The following is a 19,379-nucleotide window of genomic DNA, read 5'->3' as shown; positions in this document are numbered from 1 at the left end:
CACACTATTGCACACTACTCCAAGGCCACGCCCACAGCAGGCCACGCCCACAGCAGGAGGAGCAAGAGAGCCCCAGAAGTTCACTCACCATTTGGCTGCCGTCAGCTGCATTTCTATGGGTTTATCCCGCTGCATCATCTGGACAAGAACCTGAGAGAACAGTTCACCGTCCACCAGCACTAGAGGACACACACCATCCCACACACACCATCCCACACACACCATCCCACACACACCACATTCACGTTCACAAGAGCGCTCGGCCGAGCACCAGCACCAAGCCCACAGAACCAGGATAGAACATCTCACCGTTCACCAGCGTCATGGAGACCTGAGTGTTCTCGTACGCCAGGACGGAGAAACATTTTAACGCCTGCATTCGTACCTGTGGAGGCAGAGGGCCAGCAGAAGAAGCATGGGAGATGTTACTGCTCCAGGTCAAGTCTCGTCTCCATCACCACCACCTTCATTCTTACTGCTCAAGGTCAAGTCTCGTCTCCATCACCACAGGTCACCACCTCAATCACCATCACCTCCATTCTTACTGCTCAAGGTCAAGTCTGTCTCCATCACCACAGGTCACCACCTCCATCACCACCACCTCCATTCTTACTGCTCAAGGTCAAGTCTCGTTTCCATCACCACAGGTCACCACCTCAATCATCACCACCTCCATTCTTACTGCTCAAGGTCAGGTCTGTCTCCATCACCACGCGTTTCTTACTAATCGAGCTCATGTCTGTCTGTCACACTCCATGTGTGTGTGTGTGTATGTGTGATCGTTTGCCATGTTTGCCTCACGCTCCGTGTGTGTGTGTTGGTTATCGTGTGCTCTACCTTATAGGATGGAGATATAAGCAGTGGTGCGATGTTCTGTATGGCACCATGGTTGAACAAAACAGTCTGATGCTCTGGAGTCTGAAAACACATGTGTACATGCACCACACACACACACACACACACACACACACACACACACACACACACACACACACACACACACACACACACACACACACACACACACACACACACACACACACACACACACACACACACACGGTTTGGAAAAAATGCCCAGGGTCGTAGGGTTAGGTACAAAAAGAGGAAAACATACCAAGACTGCAGGAGCCCCAACGCTAGGAGACGCCACCTAGATCCATTAAATTTACTTCCTATTCATTCAGCCAGCAACTCCACCCATTCTTGGTTGTAGTCCCAAAGTTTCTAGCTACATAAAGTTATTTGCTCAGCTTATAGCCTGGGGCTGTTGTACAGCCTAATACAGAAACATACTTCAAGCTATGTGGAGACGAACGTAGAGGCTTTAACAACAGTGGAGAAGCAGGCAGACTTCACGCGCTTCAATCTCTGGCAAAAGTGCACACATGGCTCAACAACATTTATCATCTAAAGTTCTAGAAATTAAAACTCTCAAGATAAACACTTCTTATTGTAGTTTACAAGATGCTTAGAAAAACTTGAGAGAGAGAGAGAGTGTGTGTGTGTGTGTGTGTGTGTGTGTTACCTTGCAGCAGTGAGAGAAGATGTGTGTGATGTACTCTTGTGTGCGCTGGGACCTGCTCAGCAGAGACATGAGGTGGGGGATCACAGTGTGGTCCTGGTGACACACAACACACAATCAATCACACAAGTGTGTGTGTTTGTAGTGTAGATCTGTGGATACTTTACTAAATGTGGAAATTGTTTTAATTTAAACCTCAAAACAAGTATAACAGTTGTGTTGTTAAGGAGATATGTGGCGTCCGTATGGGTTTGCTCCTCAGGTAATGGTGTTTACACTGTTTTTGTCTGTCACCCCCCCCCCCCCCCCCCCCCCTTCACTGCCGTCTTGGGCTACAGTCTTGCTAAACATATTCTATTTACATAATTACAGGTTAGCAGCCAACCAAGATTCTTCCTGCTTGGGTAATTTTAAATAGTATAATTAACCACTTATACCTCTTTTATTAATGACAGTTGATAGTCATACAGTTGATATCCAAACTTTTCAGATGCATCATTTACATATGAAATCTTCCACAGTGCTCAGCCTCTCTGGTGGTCTTTGTGCAGTTGTAAGGCAGGAGGAATGTGGACTCTGTTAATGCCTGCTTCTCACAGGGAGCGTCTGATAAGCTGAACTAATGCTCGGACTTCTATAAGCGCGTGTTCACGCTTACACCGCTTCCTGATTGGCTAATAGCAATACGACTGATAGATTAATCTGCATAAAGAGCAGCTGGGTTGATTTACGACCATCACACATTGCACTGCTGCCTACAATGCAATCAGCGCACAACCACAAGACCCCAGTGTCCCCGGCGTCCACAGCGTCCCCGGCCTGCAGGGAGGGGTCGGTCCGCTCTCTTACTGTGTAGAGTAGCTGCACGGGAGTGACGGGGCTGACGAAGACCGTTCTTAAGCAGCGCAGACAAGCTTCGATGAAGAGCAGGTCGACACACAGGAGACCTGGGGACACACAGACGATTCCTCCTCGTTTGTACAATGCGGTGCTTTGATCGAGCGAGTGCTCGTGTGTATGAATGAGAAATAAAAGGGGGGAGGGGTGGTGGCTAGGGCATGAAATAGTAGGTGAGGGGGAGGGGCCATGGGAAGGGGGCGGGAGCGGAGGGGAGAGACCGAGCGACCTTGCAGAAGGGCGGGGATGATGTGACAGTCCACCAGGGATTTGATGTTGTTCTCCGTGCCCATGGCCAGGCTGCCCAGCACGACTGCACATTCGGCTCGCAGCTCTGCGCTGGACGAGCTCTGCTGGAGAAGATACAGGAGCCTGGCCAGGGAGGAAGGAGCAGCAGGTGACCTCTCAGGAACATCTACGCAGGGCTTTCAAGGCCCCCCAATGAAAGTGGTACTTCACCCAAACATGCTATACATAGCAAACAATACAAACTAACGAGGCTCTGTTAGCATGTAGCGACTGCGTAATAAGACACATACGTAACAAGCTGCAATGATTTTGACTGCACACACAAACTCCAGGTGGCGCTAAACTGAAGCCCTCACTGAGGGCAGAAGGTCAGGAGAGACTCTGCCTACCTTGGCACGGCTCCAAGAACAATCAGGTTGGCCTTCTGTTTGTTGTTACCGATGACTGCATTCTTCATGTCACTGTTAACACAGATCACATAAATCACACACATGCTATGGTCAGCAGCCTAACACAATATACACTTACATGTTTTCATTTTTGTATAATTTATTAATAAATTGTTAATTAGAATTCCCCAAGAACACGATTATACATCTAGAACCAGGTCACCATTTCCAATACTACTGAAATAATTAGGAAGCAAAACGCAAAGACTAATCCGAGATCAGAAGCCTAATTGGGAAGGAAAAAACAGCTCACACTGGCACGCCCTGCTGCTAATGTACACCATATTCCAATGATCAAGACCGGCACTGATGGCTCTAACACATCATACAAACATCCTTAATTTTAGAGCAGATTTTGTAGCAAACCGCCTTCTAATCTGTGGCGAACACAGGCCAAAGGGCAAAATGCCATTTGGCCTGTGAGAAAGCACTCGCAAATCTCATGTGGACGTGAGATGCCTAACTGATAGCACTCAGGAGAGAGGGCACACACTACTATTGGAGCTAAATAGTGCAGCAGTCAGGTAGCAGACAGCTAACCGTAATCAGAGCTCAGAGTTAAAAATAAAGATGAAATGTTCCGAGTCCCTGCCACAGCAATGCCAACATCACACACACACACACACACCCACACACATAAACACATCCACGCCCACCAAAGAAATGAAAATGAGGACAAATACATGCTGGATCACAAACCCACACTCACTAACAGAGATGCTGTGTTTCTCATTCTCATGCTCTATATAACAGCAACAGATAACCACAGGCTAAACACTAATCATACAGGCCTGGGTGAAGAATATACTCTGAAATATGCAATATACACCAAGTGTGTAGACCAGCCACACACACACACACACACACACACACACAGACCAGCCACACCCACACACCCACGCACACACCCACGCACACACCCACACCCACACCCACACATACACACATACACACACACACACACATACTCACATGACTCCCTGCAGCACTTTCTGTGGGTCGGGGTCGAAGAGCCGGTCAACATAATGGCGACTGGTGGCTGTGACTTCCTGCATGGTGTCAGACAACAAGACCCACATGAGTTGGCACATTCACCCAACCCCAAGGCCCAGAGCCGAAACCAACCAAGAGACCAACGCTGGACGGCGGGACGCTGGTGAAGCCCCAGGAGACTCACTGGCAGACCCCCAATCCGGCCATCCGCACCTCCACTAGGCAAGAAGTGGCGATATGACACCTGATAAGTCTGTTTGTATGCAGTCACAGATTAGCCTAGAAGCTTCCAGAGGTTCTGGAGAAGGCAGCCGAGCCCTCAGATCACTCGTGGAGCCAAGTCCCAGCTCACATGACATAAGCACAGCACCCTGAACCACAACAGCAACATTCGGGGCTCAGATTTCAGCCCCTGATATACTAACCCATCTTAATAAGAGGCAGTCATCAAAGACCCAAGTGCAAGTCACTGGATTGTTTTGAAAACATGACTGTCGTGGGAAAACAGCAACAGTTTAAAATGAAAGTGTAAACAATGCTGCTACGTGGATTAAAAGCCTGTGGAGTAGAAGAGAGAATAAGATATATTCTTTGCCATGAATGTCTTATTTTTAAAAGGAACAGTCCATGAGCACCAGAGAGTCACATGACAGCACGAGGGCTTCTGACAGTCACATGACCCCTGCCCACAGTATGCCCACATAAGCCCAACACACAACACAACACTAAGCTGTGTATGAAGTTGCTATACATCTCAGCAGGAGGCGAAATATCATACTGTATTCCATTGTTTTATCATTAAGCCCTACTGACTGATGAACAACAGGCTATGTAGCATTACAAAAAAAAAAACAAAAAAAAAAACAATTTTTACTCTAGTGTGAGAGAGCTGCAGTTTAATCACTTCTACCCAGGACATGGTACGGATCAAGACCACCTCTAGATACCCAATACATCAACACCCTACTCAATACCCAAAGCATGAAACTGTCAGTACTGAAATACACTTAAGATCAGTCAATACTAATCATGCTTGTTTTAAAATCCGACACTGAAAATGTGTTAAATCGTACGTTTGTTTATTTATTTTTTTATTTTTTACTGCATACTTAGAAACAGTTATCACACGACATTTGCAGCACACAGCTGATCTACGGATGTTCACATGGTGCACATGGAAAGTGAACCAGCCAGCCGGGGGGGACCCACTACAATAACAGGTGTCAAAACCCGAAGCAGCTCATTATTCGGAAGACACAGCCACACGGTTCGGTTGAAGGTAGCCGGCGAGGTGGACGTGCATGTGGTCCACATGTCCCAACGCCCCCCGGTCCGGACGTGTCCACACCGCTGGCCTGCAGCGTACACCTCCGCGCCCATACAGTCACCCCACACCCGCGGTTAGCCAGCGAGCTCCTCCTCACCTGGACCTACTCGCACGAAACATCACATTTAACCCTCGGAACCTCCGGTTCTTTAACGCACATGTTGGACCGGGCGGCTCCAGGCGCGCCCCCCTCTCGCCCCGCCGGTGTCACTCACTCCGGCTCGGTCCAAACACGCCGCCCCGCTAGAGGTCTGCCGAGCGCCCGGTAGCCCCGGTGCACGGCCCGTGTCCCGCGGGGCCGTGTGAGAGGCGGTTCGGGCGGGTGGAGGTCGGTGTGGTCGGTGTGAGGGGGACGGTGTGGTCCGGGACTCACCGACAGGACGCTGATGCGCAGAGGGGCCTCCAGCAGGCACGCCATCGCTCTCCGCCTGCCACACATCCGCAGCCGCACTTTCGACACCGGCCCCCCGTGTGTACGTCCATACACGCCGCTCAACACACACACACACACACACACACACACACCATTAACATTAAACACTTATTTTAATTAAATATAACGCCTGTCACATTTCTAACACTCGCCGAAGAGCGTTCTTTACGCATGAAGTGTTGTTAATGAAATGCACAAATGTTTATTTATCAACGGCGATAACGTTAACGTAGTTGCCCCTTTTCCCAAAGTTATACCTGAAATAAATGTGTTTAAAATGCTCCCGTGAAGAAGTTTAGTTAATAAAGAGTTTGTAATAATAGCAATAGTATCTTAAATAATCCCAATGGAAAGCGCGTACGGCTAGTAAAGATGAATTTACTCAGTAATACAAATAGACACAGTGCGCATGCGCGGAGTCTAGGCGAGTGGAGGTCGGTGTGGGGGGGTAAGTGAAGGCAGCTCGCTGCGTTATTCACTTCATCTACTCACCCAAACACGGGCGTATATAATCACTCTTTATCGTCACGGCCTTTTCTTTGCTAGAATTGCAAGTTGCCCCGAATTTACCCTCGCCGTCTTCCTAATCTAGGTCAGCTTTGAAGAATATAACTGGCGCCAAGCTAACCAGCTAGCCACCCCGTGCTAATAGAACATGAAGGTAGCCGTGGAAGGCTGTTGCCATGGTGAACTGGACCGGATATACGAGACCATCCGGTACCTGGAGAGCAGGGACGGGGTGAAGGTGGACCTGCTGCTGTGCTGCGGGGACTTCCAGGCCGTGCGCAACGAGGGCGACATGATGTGCATGGCGGTTCCTCCCAAGTTCAGGCAGATGCAGACTTTCTACAAGTAGGTGGCGAGCCGTGGTGGGTTCGGTGGGGCCCTGTTCGTTTGTTCTGGATGCTGGTTTCTGATCTTTTTTGACCCGGCTTCTGGAAGGTACTACTCCGGCGAGAAGAAAGCTCCTGTCTTGACCATCTTCATCGGTGGAAACCACGAAGCTTCTAACCATTTGCAGGAATTGCCCTATGGAGGCTGGGTTGCCCCCAATATATACTATCTGGGTAAGATATTACTTTTGTATAATGTTACTATTACACCTATGGTCATGGGCTTTGGGGAGTGATCAAAAGAATGAGATGGCGAATACAAGCAGCTAAAATAAGTTTGATCTGCAGGGTGTCCGGGCTCACCCTTAGAGATAGGGTGAGGAGTTCGGTCATCCAGGAGAGACTCGGAGTAGAGTAACTGCTCCTCCGTGTAGAGAGGAGCCAGTTGAGGTGGTTCGGGCATCCGGTTCGGATGGCCCCAGTGCTTGGATGGCCCCAGTCCTTTCTGGTGAGGCACACTGGGCATGTTCAACTGGGAGGAGAACCCAGGAGACGCTAGAGAGTTTATGTCTCTCGGCTGTCCTGGGAACGCCTTGGTATCCCCTCAGAAGAGCTAGAAGACTGGGCTGGGGAGAGGGAAACCTGGGCCTCTTTGCTTAGGCTTCCTAACCCTGCACCTGAACCCTGGTGATGTGCCTTGCTGCAGAGTTTAGTTTCAACTGCGTTCTAGCCTCCATGACTATTCCTGAGAGTTAAATATTCAGATCGGGGAGAACGGGGTAACATAAGCCAGGGGGGTAAGTTGACCTACCACCTGTATCTGGGTAATCATACACAATCTTTGTCATCTGGTACTGAATTCAGTTTGCATTCTCCCTATTTCATGTTTTTGTGGTAGGCCTTTTTATTGGACTGAAAGTCAAAATCTTTGTTTCTCAATAAAAAAAACTCTATGTCTATTTCTTAATTAGAAAGACTTGGCAAACCATCATCCGCTTTCAGAGCTGATATTTATTTCATAATCAACAATACTATCCATACAATAGGGGATGTACTGATTAATATCAATATTTTGAATTATGCTATTATATAGAAACTAAATAAATATAAATTTGTCATTAGTCATAAAATAGTTATTGTGAAAAGAATACCTCATCTTACCCCACTGTCCCTATTTGTAAAGATGAACTTGGTGTGTTAGGTTAAAGGATTAACTCGATGTGTTAGGTTAAAGGATTAACTCGATGTGTTAGGTTAAAGGATTAACTCGATGTGTTAGGTTAAAGGATTAACTCGATGTGTTAGGTTAAAGGAGTAACTCGATGTGTTAGGTTTACACATAACTCTGCTGGAGCAACGTTGTATATCTGTGAATTGAGCACTCGCATGCATCCTGTGATCCAAGGTAAAAGGGCTCGGCCCATTCTCCTGTGTTTGCAGGGTACGCAGGCGTTGTTCGCTACAGAGGAATCAGGATCGGTGGCCTTTCTGGAATCTTCAAGTCCCACGATTACAGAAAAGGTGAATACAGAAGCATATCCAAATATCCCGCTCTGCTGGGCCCAAAACAAGGAGTCTGCATTAAATATCGATCCTTTTCCAGGACACTATGAGTATCCACCGTACAACCAAGAAACCCTGCGCAGTGCCTACCACATCAGGAACAGTGATGTGTTTAAGCTAAAACAAGTAAGTCTGATTTCCGGGGATTAATATCCATGGAAGAAATTTGATTGATCTGGTCTACATTTCACACACACACACACACACACACACACACACACACCCACCCACCCCCAGCAGTTATATCAGTGGTCTGATACTAATGCTTTATTGGAATGAATGTCCCAATTTCTGTATGTACGTAAACAGATACAAATACCAAATAAAAGCCACAGAATGTCTTTGCACACACGTGCTGTGCGTGATGCTTCGTGTGCGGCCGCAGATCCAGAAGCCCATGGACGTGTTCCTGACGCACGACTGGCCGCGGGGGATCTACTACTACGGCAGCACCAAGCAGCTCCTGCAGAAGAAGCGTTTCCTGCGCGAGGAGGTGGAGTCCGGGACGTTGGGCAGCCCGGCCGCCGCCGAGCTGCTCCACCACCTGCAGCCCAGCTTCTGGTTCTCCGCCCACCTCCACGTCAAGTTCGCCGCCCTCGTGCAGCACGAGGTGCGTGTGTGCCTTGTGACGTCGCGCCGAGACGGGCTTGTTGCGGGTGGGAACGGGCCGCCTGTTTGTGCCACTGTAACCATGCGGTTTGTGTCTCCATAGGCCAAGAGTAATGCTGCTCCTCGGACCACCAAGTTCCTGTCTCTAGACAAGTGTCTTCCCTACAGAGACTTCCTTCAGGTAAGACATTGTTAAAAAAAAAAAAAAGCTGAAATCATTGTTTTTCAGTGTCACAAAAATGTGTTTATTTATGAGTCGTTTCTCTCTACTGTTTGGACGATGTAGATAGTGGACATAGCAGACAGACCTGGCTCCTCTGACCAGCTGGAATATGATCCAGAGTGGATGGCCATCCTCAAAGCCACTGACCATCTTCAGAAGCCCTTGCCCAATATTTGGCACCCTCCAGAGAATAATGGCCTTCACTCTCGGTAAGTGTGAGTGAGTGTGATCCCAGCAGATCCCAAAAACAACATCCGAGATCTCCGCCCAGAAGAGTGCAGTCCTGGGAACAGCTAAGATGCTGCGCAGAACCCTAAAGCTCCCAGGCTTCTGCTAGAGGAGCAAAGAAAAAATGGGAATTTTACATATAAAATATATTTGTATGTAATATTCAATGTTCCTTTTGTATAGGTGGGACTACAGCGCCTCGGAAGAGGCCATGATGGAGGTGGTGTCCAACTTGAATGGTGAGCTCAGCATCCCTGAGAACTTCAGCACTACCGTTCCTGTCTACGACCCTTCTCACCCTCGACCCCGCACGCTCCCGGCCTACTGCACCAACCCCCAGACCACGGAGCTGTGCGCCACACTCGGCCTGACCGATATCTACGCCCTGGCCGGCCAGGCTGGTCAGAACCCGCCCACAGGAGCTCCGGAGGAGGGGGGCACCGAAGAGGAGTACGAGGACAACGGGAGCACGGACGAGCCCAGCGACTACCCCACGGACACCTCGGGCCTCTCCGGCTCCTTGAACCCAGACGAGATCACCATCGAGGACGAGTGGGATGAGGTAGAGGAGGGGCAGCAGGGAGAGGAGGAAGAGGATAAAGAGACTGATGCGGTGGTGCCCGAGGCGCCGCTTGGAGCTCCGGATAGCGACAGGGACGGCAGCCCGGTTCGAGCTGCGGCAGGCGAGCTCACCTTACCCCCTCCTCGCATGGAGGCCCAGGAGCATGAGCCGTCACCTTCTACCTTGGCTCTCGGATTTCCTCCACCTTGTGCCTCCACGCCCTCTTCTGGGGGTCTCTCCCACACCAGCTCGGAGGAAGAGGGCGGGGCCTGTCCTGTCAGAGTCCCCAAGCGCTGTAGTGGAGAGACCAAGTGCTCAAACAGCCCCACGGGTTCCACCCCCAGAATCAAGAGACGGAATCAGGCCATCTACACAGCAACAGAAGATGAGGAGAGCTAGGGGTAGATGTCCCATTCTGTAAACTTGTCAAAAAAAAAAAGAGAACTAAATTTATAGACCAAAGCAAGTGAAATATTTTTCATGCTGTATAAAAACTTTTTTTTTAATAGTTGGATCATGTTTATCTTATGTTTGTTTTCGACCCCAATCTCAAACTGCAGCAGAAGAGGTTTTTTTAGCATATATTCTTAAAGGTTTAAAGACATTTTACATGGAGAATAAAACACTTCTTTATGAAAGCACATTGCTGCAAAGCTTTGCTATAAACTAGAGTCAGAATCACTTTGAGTTTGTTCCATGTTCATGTGTGTTCACATGCTTGAAACTTATTCAGTCAGTGCTGATGGGTTTATCGGTTATGATCAATATGATTAGTGATCATTTAATCATTTGTGTACCTTTTTTATCTTTCTAATAATTCCTATGAAACTTTTGTCTGCTGTGTTATATTAAACAACAAAGGTCCATCCAGTGTCATTTTGCTCATATTTCTTATGGCAAATCATTTTCTGCTGTTGGAGCGCTGGGTGTCATTAGCACTGAAAACAATTGTTCATTTGTTTTGATAGTTTTCACAGTGCATTGTATTTTATTGTGTTGTGTAAAAAATGGGTAGTTTTTTTTCCTTCTTTGAAGTCTAGTTTGTAGGCGGAATCGAGCAGATAATGACATCTAATGAAGTATAATTAGAAGCTGAATCATGTTACTAAACCTTGGGCGTGTAAGCATCAGGGATGACTTAAGCAAATGGTGCATATGTGGTAGTATGTGTGTGTCTCGGTCTTATCAACTGACTGCCTATTCTCGGACTACTGGGGAAAAAGTGCAAACATTGCTCATCAGGGAAGGAAGCTCGTGGGAGTCTTTTAGCATTTGGTAAAACAGTATCTAAACTTTAATAGGTCATAATGCTCACTAGCCCAGTGTAGGATGAAGCGAACAGATCAAGAAACAAACATACTCAACATCTTCCATCATAGCAGAATAGCACAGGTTTATTTGACTTCAGTTTACAGAAGTGTTAACAGGAGAATATTCCACGAAAAACAGAACTGGATTTAAGAGACATGACATGATTAATACATCTGAAGTATTACTTAAATCACCATAAACCATATTGGCAACACATAACATTACTAGCTAAAACCAATTTTAAATTAAACTTAGTAGAACCCTTTTTAAAACACAAACCGACAACAAGCATCTGTAAAACGATGTTTTAAATGACCTCATCAAAATGTGCTGTAGGTTATTGATACACTTCAGGTCAAGGTCTGAGAAATGCTATGCATTAGGCCAGAGGGTTCCAGTCCATTTTTAATAGCGCATGTAGTCCATATTTTCACTCTGTTTCAGCTCCTAATACACTAAAAGAACAGGTTTGTAGGGCACTTTTCCAGCCCAGTCGCTCTGTACCCAAAGACAGCCCACACTTTGTTGACTATGCTTTCAAGAACACCTGCACCTTGCTACAATTGCTTTGGGAGCTGCGACAGAGCAAAAATGTTGACTGTCTGGGCCTGGATGACGGGGCTGGGAAACGTGCGAGTGGGGGACGGACTCCTGGCACCTTTAAGGCTGCAACACAAGCATGGCCCGGCTCCAAGGCTCTCAAGACTGGGCTGGGAAGCTCTGCTTTAGGAGAGCCGTCAACTCAAACGCACCACGAGTGAGCCCAAAACGAGAAACACAGACAGAGCGGAGAGTAGGCACTTCTGTATTTTACAACCTTTCTGGAACATTTAAGGTGGGCAAACCTCTCCTCACCACCACTTTCTCCTCTGCAGTACGTCGCACAACATTAAGATTTTTACTCATATGCATTGAAAGCGATTGATTGCTTTTTTGTTATTTTATTTTACTGTTTTAAGACACAGCAGGAGAAGACTGGTTCTATGTAATTTCTGCATTCAAAGATGTCAAGAAGCAGAATTCTGGATACTCTCGCACAGTAAGTGACACGTTTACCAATCGTTTATGTCAATAACACTAGTAGATCACAGATGGTTGGCTGACTGTTTCCTGGATGGTAGAGGCATTGCGTTTTTCCCCCATCGGCAAACACTGGACTCCATGAACGGTGTGGGCACAGCTAGCTGGAGACTAGGCCAGAAGAGGGAGGAGGCCGAGAACAGATTTCTTGTTGTCCAGGACAGATGTAGGAAGGAAGGAAAGCCGATATACGTGCAGGAGAACGGGTCCAGTTAGAAATCTACGGGGGCTGGGGCCAGGTCATTTCTACATAAGGAATAATTTCACTGACAAAGGTCACAGGCTTTCCAACAGCTCACCAAATATGGTGGGCCTTCTTTCATAATACATGACTGACAGGGAACGATTATGGTGTTGAATTCTACTCAGTGCCCAAGAGCCAGAGGAGAATTGGAGAGTTACTCAGGGAAGAGTTGCCAGATAAGGAGCATTCATTTGGCTTCATGGTTTCAAGCTTTCAACCATCTGTTGAAGATGACCAGGGGGCACAGGGGACCTTCTTGCCATGGTAAATGACCGAGTAAGGGAAAACTGGGAAAGACAAACATTCGTTTTCTTTCATCTTTCCTTCTGTTCTGTTAAGCAGAATATCAAACTTTCTCCGTGTGTCCGTAAAATTTTCTTTGTTCATCTCGCTTCTCTGCAAGTCCACAATTACACCAACCACTAAACTGCTTGCATACACCAGAATGAATATTGACAAAATGAAAACAAAAACAAAACATCCACAATTAAGTGCCAATATTACAATACAGTCCCATTACCTACAGTATAAAACTGTCCAATCCTTTGTTTTGCATCTGACTTCTCCTTTCAGGAATCTCGTTCTGGAAACAGTGAGGGACCCAAAACTCGCCTCATATCCTTCTCTTTTTTTCTCTCTATCTCTTTTCTCTCTCTTCACGTCAGTCCTGGAGGTGAAAGGGAGGAGTGCCGGGTGGGGGGGGGGGGGGGAGGGGGGGGACAGGGTATTGGTGCTCTCCCTTGTTGATGCAGATGGGGCTTTGATGGGTGTTTTAGTTCCCACAGCAGCTCCGGGTGGACTGGGCGTCTGGGTCCTGCAGATTCACTCCCCGGTGTCGAGCGGCATGCGTTGGGTTCTGGGTGTCCGTTTTTGGCATTTTCTTTGCTGCAAGATTTTAAAATAAATACAAACAATATTATTCTGTTGTCTGGGTTGAGGAGAGTTAGATTTCAAAACACAACCTACACCAGAGGTGGGTATTCCAGGTTCAGAAAGTAAAAGTCCAGGATTTTACTCAAGCTTGCTGGATTTTCTAATTAATGCAAGTCAGGTACAATTAGTGGAATCAACACAATCCAGGAAGCCTGAGAAAAATCTTGACGATGACTTTTACTTTCTGAACCTGGAATGTCCACCTCTGGCCTACACTTAAACACACCAAAACAGACTCATTCTAGACAATTTAGAAAATGTTAGATTAAATTAATATGCCTAATAATTATATAATGAACTACTGAAGGTATGTTTGTAATTAGACATCTGGTTATAACTTTATTTATTTATGTTTTTCATTTCTTATGTATTTTATCAGACACAAATTGTTGATGACACAAAAAAAATCAAAGGAATCAAACTACACTTGTTAGGGTTCTTGTCATACTCCCTGACCCTGACTGACTACATTTCCCAGCTTACACCCGCTAGCAGCCCATTCGTCCCTCCATCGTGCTCCAGTAATCACCTCAACCACATTTGTTCCCCCTCCCTTGATTATTAATGGTATTCAACTGTCTCACATGATTAACCCATTTAAACCTGCGTGTTAGAACCAGAGCTTGTGGAGTATTGCCATGTCTACTCCATGCACTGAGCGTTACTGTCCTGTTTTGTACTTTGCTTATTGTCTCTGACTCAACCCCTCCGGTTCACTCGCCTCATTGCACTGGTATCTGGATTAGTACGATTGCACCGTTCTCTCGTTTACACCCTTGCCTACCCCGTGGGTTTGGTCTTTGTCTCTCTCTCACTCTCCCAAGTTCTTTGATTACAGCCGTGGATGATCCTTTTAGGGGAAAAATTGACTCATCTAAATTTAGTGGCGAAAATCTGTTTCCGGTCTGTGATGTCACAGTTCTGCAAAGATTCTCTCCAGCTTTGTCATATTTGTGAATGAGCAGCATTGAGGAAAGTGTTCTAGTTTAACAGTGTTCTAGTTTACCAGAGTCAGAGTCCTCGCAGGAGGATTAGCGTAGTTCCAGAGAGACAGCGCAGCACTTTTTAAGTCGTTCTGTACAAGAGCACCTGCTGAATGCTGGAGACGTTAACGTGAACGTACGAGAGGCAGCGAGCATGCTCACCAATGGCCAGGAACAACTCGTTGACGTTCATAGCAGTCTTGGCAGAGGTTTCCATGAACAACAAACCTGTGTCTTCAGCGTACGTCTGAGCCTCCTACAACATGAGCAAGAATGCAGACCAATGTTTACTCCTTCCACGTGATATCAAAACACACCTAAAGCAACCAATTAGCTGCCTGACATGTACCTCTGACATGTACATTTCAAGTTCACAAATGCGAGTCATCAACCCACACATATAATTTAATTAAAGTATTTTACCCAGTTCAAGACAAACGGGTGGGTATGTGTATGCAAGCTCAAACATGCTAGATTTCTTGTTTAGCTTCTGTTAAACAAGTCACGTTAGAACACTGCATGTATATGTTTAATAATGAATACTACAATAGGTCCTCAAGACTGCTAAAATAGAAAACATTTTATTGCAAAAATACCATTCTGATTATACTGATTTAATATTTATCAGCTTTGGTAAACAGTATGTCACTACCATTTTGGATGATTAAAGCAAACCTGTTCTTTGACTACTATTGATGGGCCCACGGCTGTGTACAGCATTAAGTTTACATAATAAATATCAGCTGCTTCAAGGACTTTTAAGTAATAAAAGTCATCCTTGATATAAACTGGCTTGTGTGTACACCTACAATATCTGCAGTATTTTTGCAATATACCCAGATACTGAAATAGTCTTATTAATTAAATTTACTTTCACTTACAATATACGTCTTGAAATTCTATATATTTTAAATACATTTGTACTTTCACATAAGCATAAAATTTGGGTGTTTACTTTTATTTCACTTGTTTTCTTTTAGAGAATAAATAAATACATTTATTACTCTTTTTTTTATTCAAAAGGCCAGTCATGTTTCAATTCAAATCAAAAGTCCACTATGACTGACGAATTCCATAACCTTTGGAATCAAATTTCTCCAATCTGAAACTATGGCTTGCTAATCTATCTTCACTCAGCCTTATCAAATGGTACTAGCATGATTAGCAACTAGCAGTGTGCTATTTTACAAGAAACCTTGAACCAATGTATACATTCATATATTGCCAACTAATCAATCCTGTGTAGGTAGAGTCTCCCTATGCCCGTCTGCAGTGAGAAGAGTTTGGAGTAGCACCTCACCTCGTACTCCACCAGCCTCTTGTCAGCAAGGTCGGCCTTGTTGCCTGCCAGGGCGATGACGATGTTGGGGCTGGCCTGCCTCTGAAGCTCCTTCACCCAAGCCTTGGCCCGCTCAAACGTCTCCTACAGATGGGGGGCAGAGGGGAGCGAGCTAGCACAAATGTGGTGTGCATACTTGTTGAAGATAAACGTGCGTCTCTGTTACTTTGTTTTCTGCGAGGGACGTGAGCCAAGCTGAGAGCAAGACCAGCCTCACGCATTAGAAGTGTAAATACAAGCAAATTCATCCCAAAAAAGAGAAGTGCCATAGAAAAATGCTACATACTGGTTTGGTAATGTCGAACACAACAATGGCCGCCTGGGCTCCACGGTAGTACATAGGGGCCAGGCTGTGGTAACGTTCCTGGCCGGCTGTGTCCCAAATCTCAAACTTCACTGTAGTGTCATCCAGACAAACCGACTGAGCCAGGAAGGCAGCTGACGAAAGGTGACAGAGAGGAAAAGGTCATGGATACAGACTTCAAATAATAATGGGAGTCACTGCAATAATAGATTTTAAATCACTCAATACACATAATCTGTGTATACAAATCCAGACATTTGCTGTTTAGAAATTGCTAGTTTGTTTATTCCAAATGGTGTATAGAATGCTTGAACACTTTAAATGCACCTTCATAGAGTTCTACATGTACAAAAAAGCCTTTCCATGATCTTGTCTCTTATGCACACATAAGTGAAATGTGAGCCTGAACATCAGTTACAGTGCTGCACAGGTCAAGTCGGTCTGGTTACAGGAAGGTCTTTTGTGTGGGTTAGCAGTAAAAACAGGTTACATCAAATGTCTTAATGAAAACGGTGCTATGCGAGCTCTACATTTAAACTCGCCCAAAGCCGGTAGTGCTGCCAAGATATTCGTGCTTAATTAGTCCTCTCTAGTTGATATCGAACGTAAACTGCTGGGGGGGGGGCATATTTGGGCATCTGCTATCTGTTTATTGTCCCCAGCCTCGTCTTGAGATTGCGGTGCGTGATTTCAAAATAAGAGCGAATAGCGCGATTTTTTTTGCCAGAAATAGAAATAGATTGATACTCGCTATTTGAGTAGGGGGGATCTAGAGCAACCTGCATATTTATCAATATGACAGTATATGTACTCCAGGCAAATGGAACCACATAACATTTACATTTACGGCATTTGGCAGACGCCCTTATCCAGAGCGACTTAATTTTTTTTTTATCTCATTTTTTTTTATACAAGTGAGCAATTGAGGGTTAAGGGCCTTGCTCAGGGGCACCTCAGTCATGGCCTCAGGTCTGGGGATCGAACCCACGACCCTCCGGTCACAAGACCAGTTCCCTGACCACCAGGCCATGACTGCCCTATGACATAACCTCGCTATTGCTCTTTTCCCCCCACCAGGGTTGAGTTCTTCCTCACCTCCTATAGTGGTCTCCTGGAACTCGTCGAACTGGCCCTTGACGAAGCGCAGGACCAGACTGGACTTGCCCACTGCCATATCTCCTAGCAGCACCAGCTTGAACTGGCAGATCTTGGTCTGGGGCAGGCTCCCGTTGTTCCTGCCACTCCCACGGGTGCTCATGGTGGAGGAGAGGGCCGTGAAGGTGAGGCACAGGGCCGGGTGCCCCGCAGGGAGGGGCGTCTCCTCTCTGTGAACACAGCAACCCGAGTGCCGGACAACACCTCCACCTATCACTCCTCAGGTACCTCTGGAGTCTTCTTGACGCCTCCGGCCTTGAGGTGACGGCAACAGAGGAAAGAAGGATGTAAAGGGTCACTGTGATGTAATGATGCCACATCTTCTCGTCTCACACGAGGTATATCCTTTGAAGTAAGGTATTCTAAATGTGTGTGTTTAAAAACAGTGCTGAAAAGAACTTTAATCAAACCAGCTCTGGTCCGCTGAAGAAGAAAGGTGATTGACAGCTAGTTCGGGATGCAACGTGGTCTGTTAGCGTTGCAGAAGACCCTCCCCCTCCTCTGACACTACCACAGATGCTACTGAAAACCACCTCTCAACATCATCACACCTAAGCAAGCCCATGAAAATTGTGGTAGGACACAACAGCTCTAGCACTGAGTAGCTGTGATTAAAACTAGAGAAAATAGTGGCTCGGTGTTAATCACTGAAAACATTCTTATCGTTGCATTCTTTTTTTTTTCTTCCTCTTTCGATTAGTAAACTTTCGACGTGCTATCAAATCACCCACATGATGTGACGTTTGGGACACGTCCACATGGGTCACTGCATGCTTGCAGCTCCGTTTCCTGTAAAGAACCTACGGTACACTTTCAACTAAATTAGGTTCATAGGTCGGAGCACACCGACACGCCAATGTCGGATTACAACGATCACTTTTATACAATAATGACATGTCATCGTGAGGGAAATCGCTCTTATCTATTGTGGAGCATATATGTAAGTGATATAAACAGGCGCACAGTTAGGGTAGATGCAGGTGCAGGATGGACCCATTTTTGACCAGCACCACGTCCCTCGTCCTGATCTGGCCCAACAACGCGGCCCGTACGCTGAAACGTCCAGATTTCGAAACTGTTGCAGTTACATTTGAGCCACAACGCCTGTCAACAACATGCACCGTTACACATAGCTACCTGTGAAACGTGTCGTGCTTTCCTGGTGTATTCAGAGGTGACTATGGTCGGTCCAGGTTCTCGGGTTGTTGATCTATCAGCTGGGCTGCAGGGACTTCCTGCAAAACTGCGCATGCGCAGAAACAAACGAAATAAATAACCACGCGTGTTGGGGCACTAGGATGAGATTAGAATACATCACAGATCATCAGAGAATTAGATTATTTTATTTACACATTTTGACATTAGTAAATAATTCTATTTTCTATGTATGTCTTTGCCAATGCGCATTCATATTAGCGTCAAATCGGTGTTAACATCATTTTTATTTACACGTGGTTGAACAGACTAATAATACCTACGTAAATATTCCGATAGATTAATCCGGTTTAGCGCACTACCTAATCAATTTTGGATTATATGTTCTCACCCTAAACAAAAAGCGCTGTCACGCCATAAGCTAGGTCGCACTATCCACACTAGAAGGGTTAGTGGGCGCCTACATCCTGTATTACGGTCGTACGTTGAGGGGGAAGAAAGCTACTTGGGTTTTCCTACTTGGGTTTTCCGTGCACAAATTTAAAGTCTACAATAAATAGGTTTTAATTAAACATAAAAAAATTAATTAACATAAATTACGAATATATGCAAATATATACTTGAAAGAAAAAATATGTTTATGTACACGAAGAGAAGCGTCTAAAATAAGGTGAAAATGTAGTTCCTGTTATTAAAATGTTTAAAAATACATTTTTCAGTTAAAGTTATATTTAGGAAAAATCTTTTCCTAGATATTAATACGATTTTTTGTTTTTCTTTGAGAAAATAACTATGGTTACCACCAGGGGTGGAAAGTAACTAATTACATTTACTCACATTACTGTAATTGAGTACTTTTTACGAGTAATTTGTAATTTTCTGAGTAGTTTTTGAAATATGTAATTTTTACTTTTACTCGAGTACATTTTGACCCAAGTAGTTTTACTTCACTACATTTGAACACGCTCACATTACTGAGTAAAA

At 45.7% G+C, this 19,379-nt stretch overlaps 3 protein-coding genes across 4 annotated transcripts in view; 1 reads left to right on the top strand and 2 right to left on the bottom strand.

Annotated features, from left to right (window-relative positions):
* The window catches only part of armc8 (armadillo repeat containing 8), a 14,365-nt gene extending 8,434 nt beyond the window's left edge, over positions 1 to 5,931 (bottom strand). The window contains 9 exon segments of the mRNA XM_077001461.1: positions 89 to 179; positions 310 to 385; positions 838 to 918; positions 1,529 to 1,621; positions 2,375 to 2,472; positions 2,652 to 2,794; positions 3,061 to 3,132; positions 4,093 to 4,169; positions 5,814 to 5,931. Coding sequence (XP_076857576.1) covers positions 89 to 179; positions 310 to 385; positions 838 to 918; positions 1,529 to 1,621; positions 2,375 to 2,472; positions 2,652 to 2,794; positions 3,061 to 3,132; positions 4,093 to 4,169; positions 5,814 to 5,879 — 797 coding nt within the window. The 5' untranslated portion in view covers positions 5,880 to 5,931.
* Positions 5,932 to 6,269: 338 nt separating this feature from the next.
* On the top strand, positions 6,270 to 10,757 carry dbr1 (debranching RNA lariats 1). The gene is made up of 9 exons (XM_077001462.1): positions 6,270 to 6,321; positions 6,466 to 6,725; positions 6,816 to 6,940; positions 8,147 to 8,227; positions 8,310 to 8,395; positions 8,655 to 8,879; positions 8,982 to 9,059; positions 9,165 to 9,310; positions 9,513 to 10,757. The coding sequence occupies exons 2-9, from the start codon at positions 6,529 to 6,531 to the stop codon at positions 10,288 to 10,290; spliced, it is 1,716 nt and encodes a 571-aa protein (XP_076857577.1). The 5' UTR covers positions 6,270 to 6,321; positions 6,466 to 6,528; the 3' UTR covers positions 10,291 to 10,757.
* Positions 10,758 to 11,259: 502 nt separating this feature from the next.
* rab5b (RAB5B, member RAS oncogene family) lies at positions 11,260 to 18,814 on the bottom strand. 2 transcript variants are annotated; one of them, XM_077001459.1, is made up of 7 exons: positions 18,719 to 18,814; positions 18,378 to 18,483; positions 17,181 to 17,495; positions 16,068 to 16,219; positions 15,743 to 15,865; positions 14,605 to 14,698; positions 11,260 to 13,411 (listed from the first exon to the last, which is right to left on the bottom strand). In XM_077001459.1, the coding sequence occupies exons 3-7, from the start codon at positions 17,341 to 17,343 to the stop codon at positions 13,299 to 13,301; spliced, it is 645 nt and encodes a 214-aa protein (XP_076857574.1). In that variant the 5' UTR covers positions 17,344 to 17,495; positions 18,378 to 18,483; positions 18,719 to 18,814; the 3' UTR covers positions 11,260 to 13,298. The 2 variants fall into 2 exon arrangements, with proteins under 2 accessions (XP_076857574.1, XP_076857575.1); XM_077001460.1 differs by having other exon boundaries at positions 18,787 to 18,811.
* Between the last annotated feature and the right edge of the window lie 565 nt (positions 18,815 to 19,379).

The sequence above is a fragment of the Brachyhypopomus gauderio genome, chromosome 4 (genome assembly GCF_052324685.1).
Source record: "Brachyhypopomus gauderio isolate BG-103 chromosome 4, BGAUD_0.2, whole genome shotgun sequence".
Lineage (NCBI taxonomy): Eukaryota > Metazoa > Chordata > Actinopteri > Gymnotiformes > Hypopomidae > Brachyhypopomus > Brachyhypopomus gauderio.
This window is presented reverse-complemented; position numbering and strand designations above follow the sequence as displayed.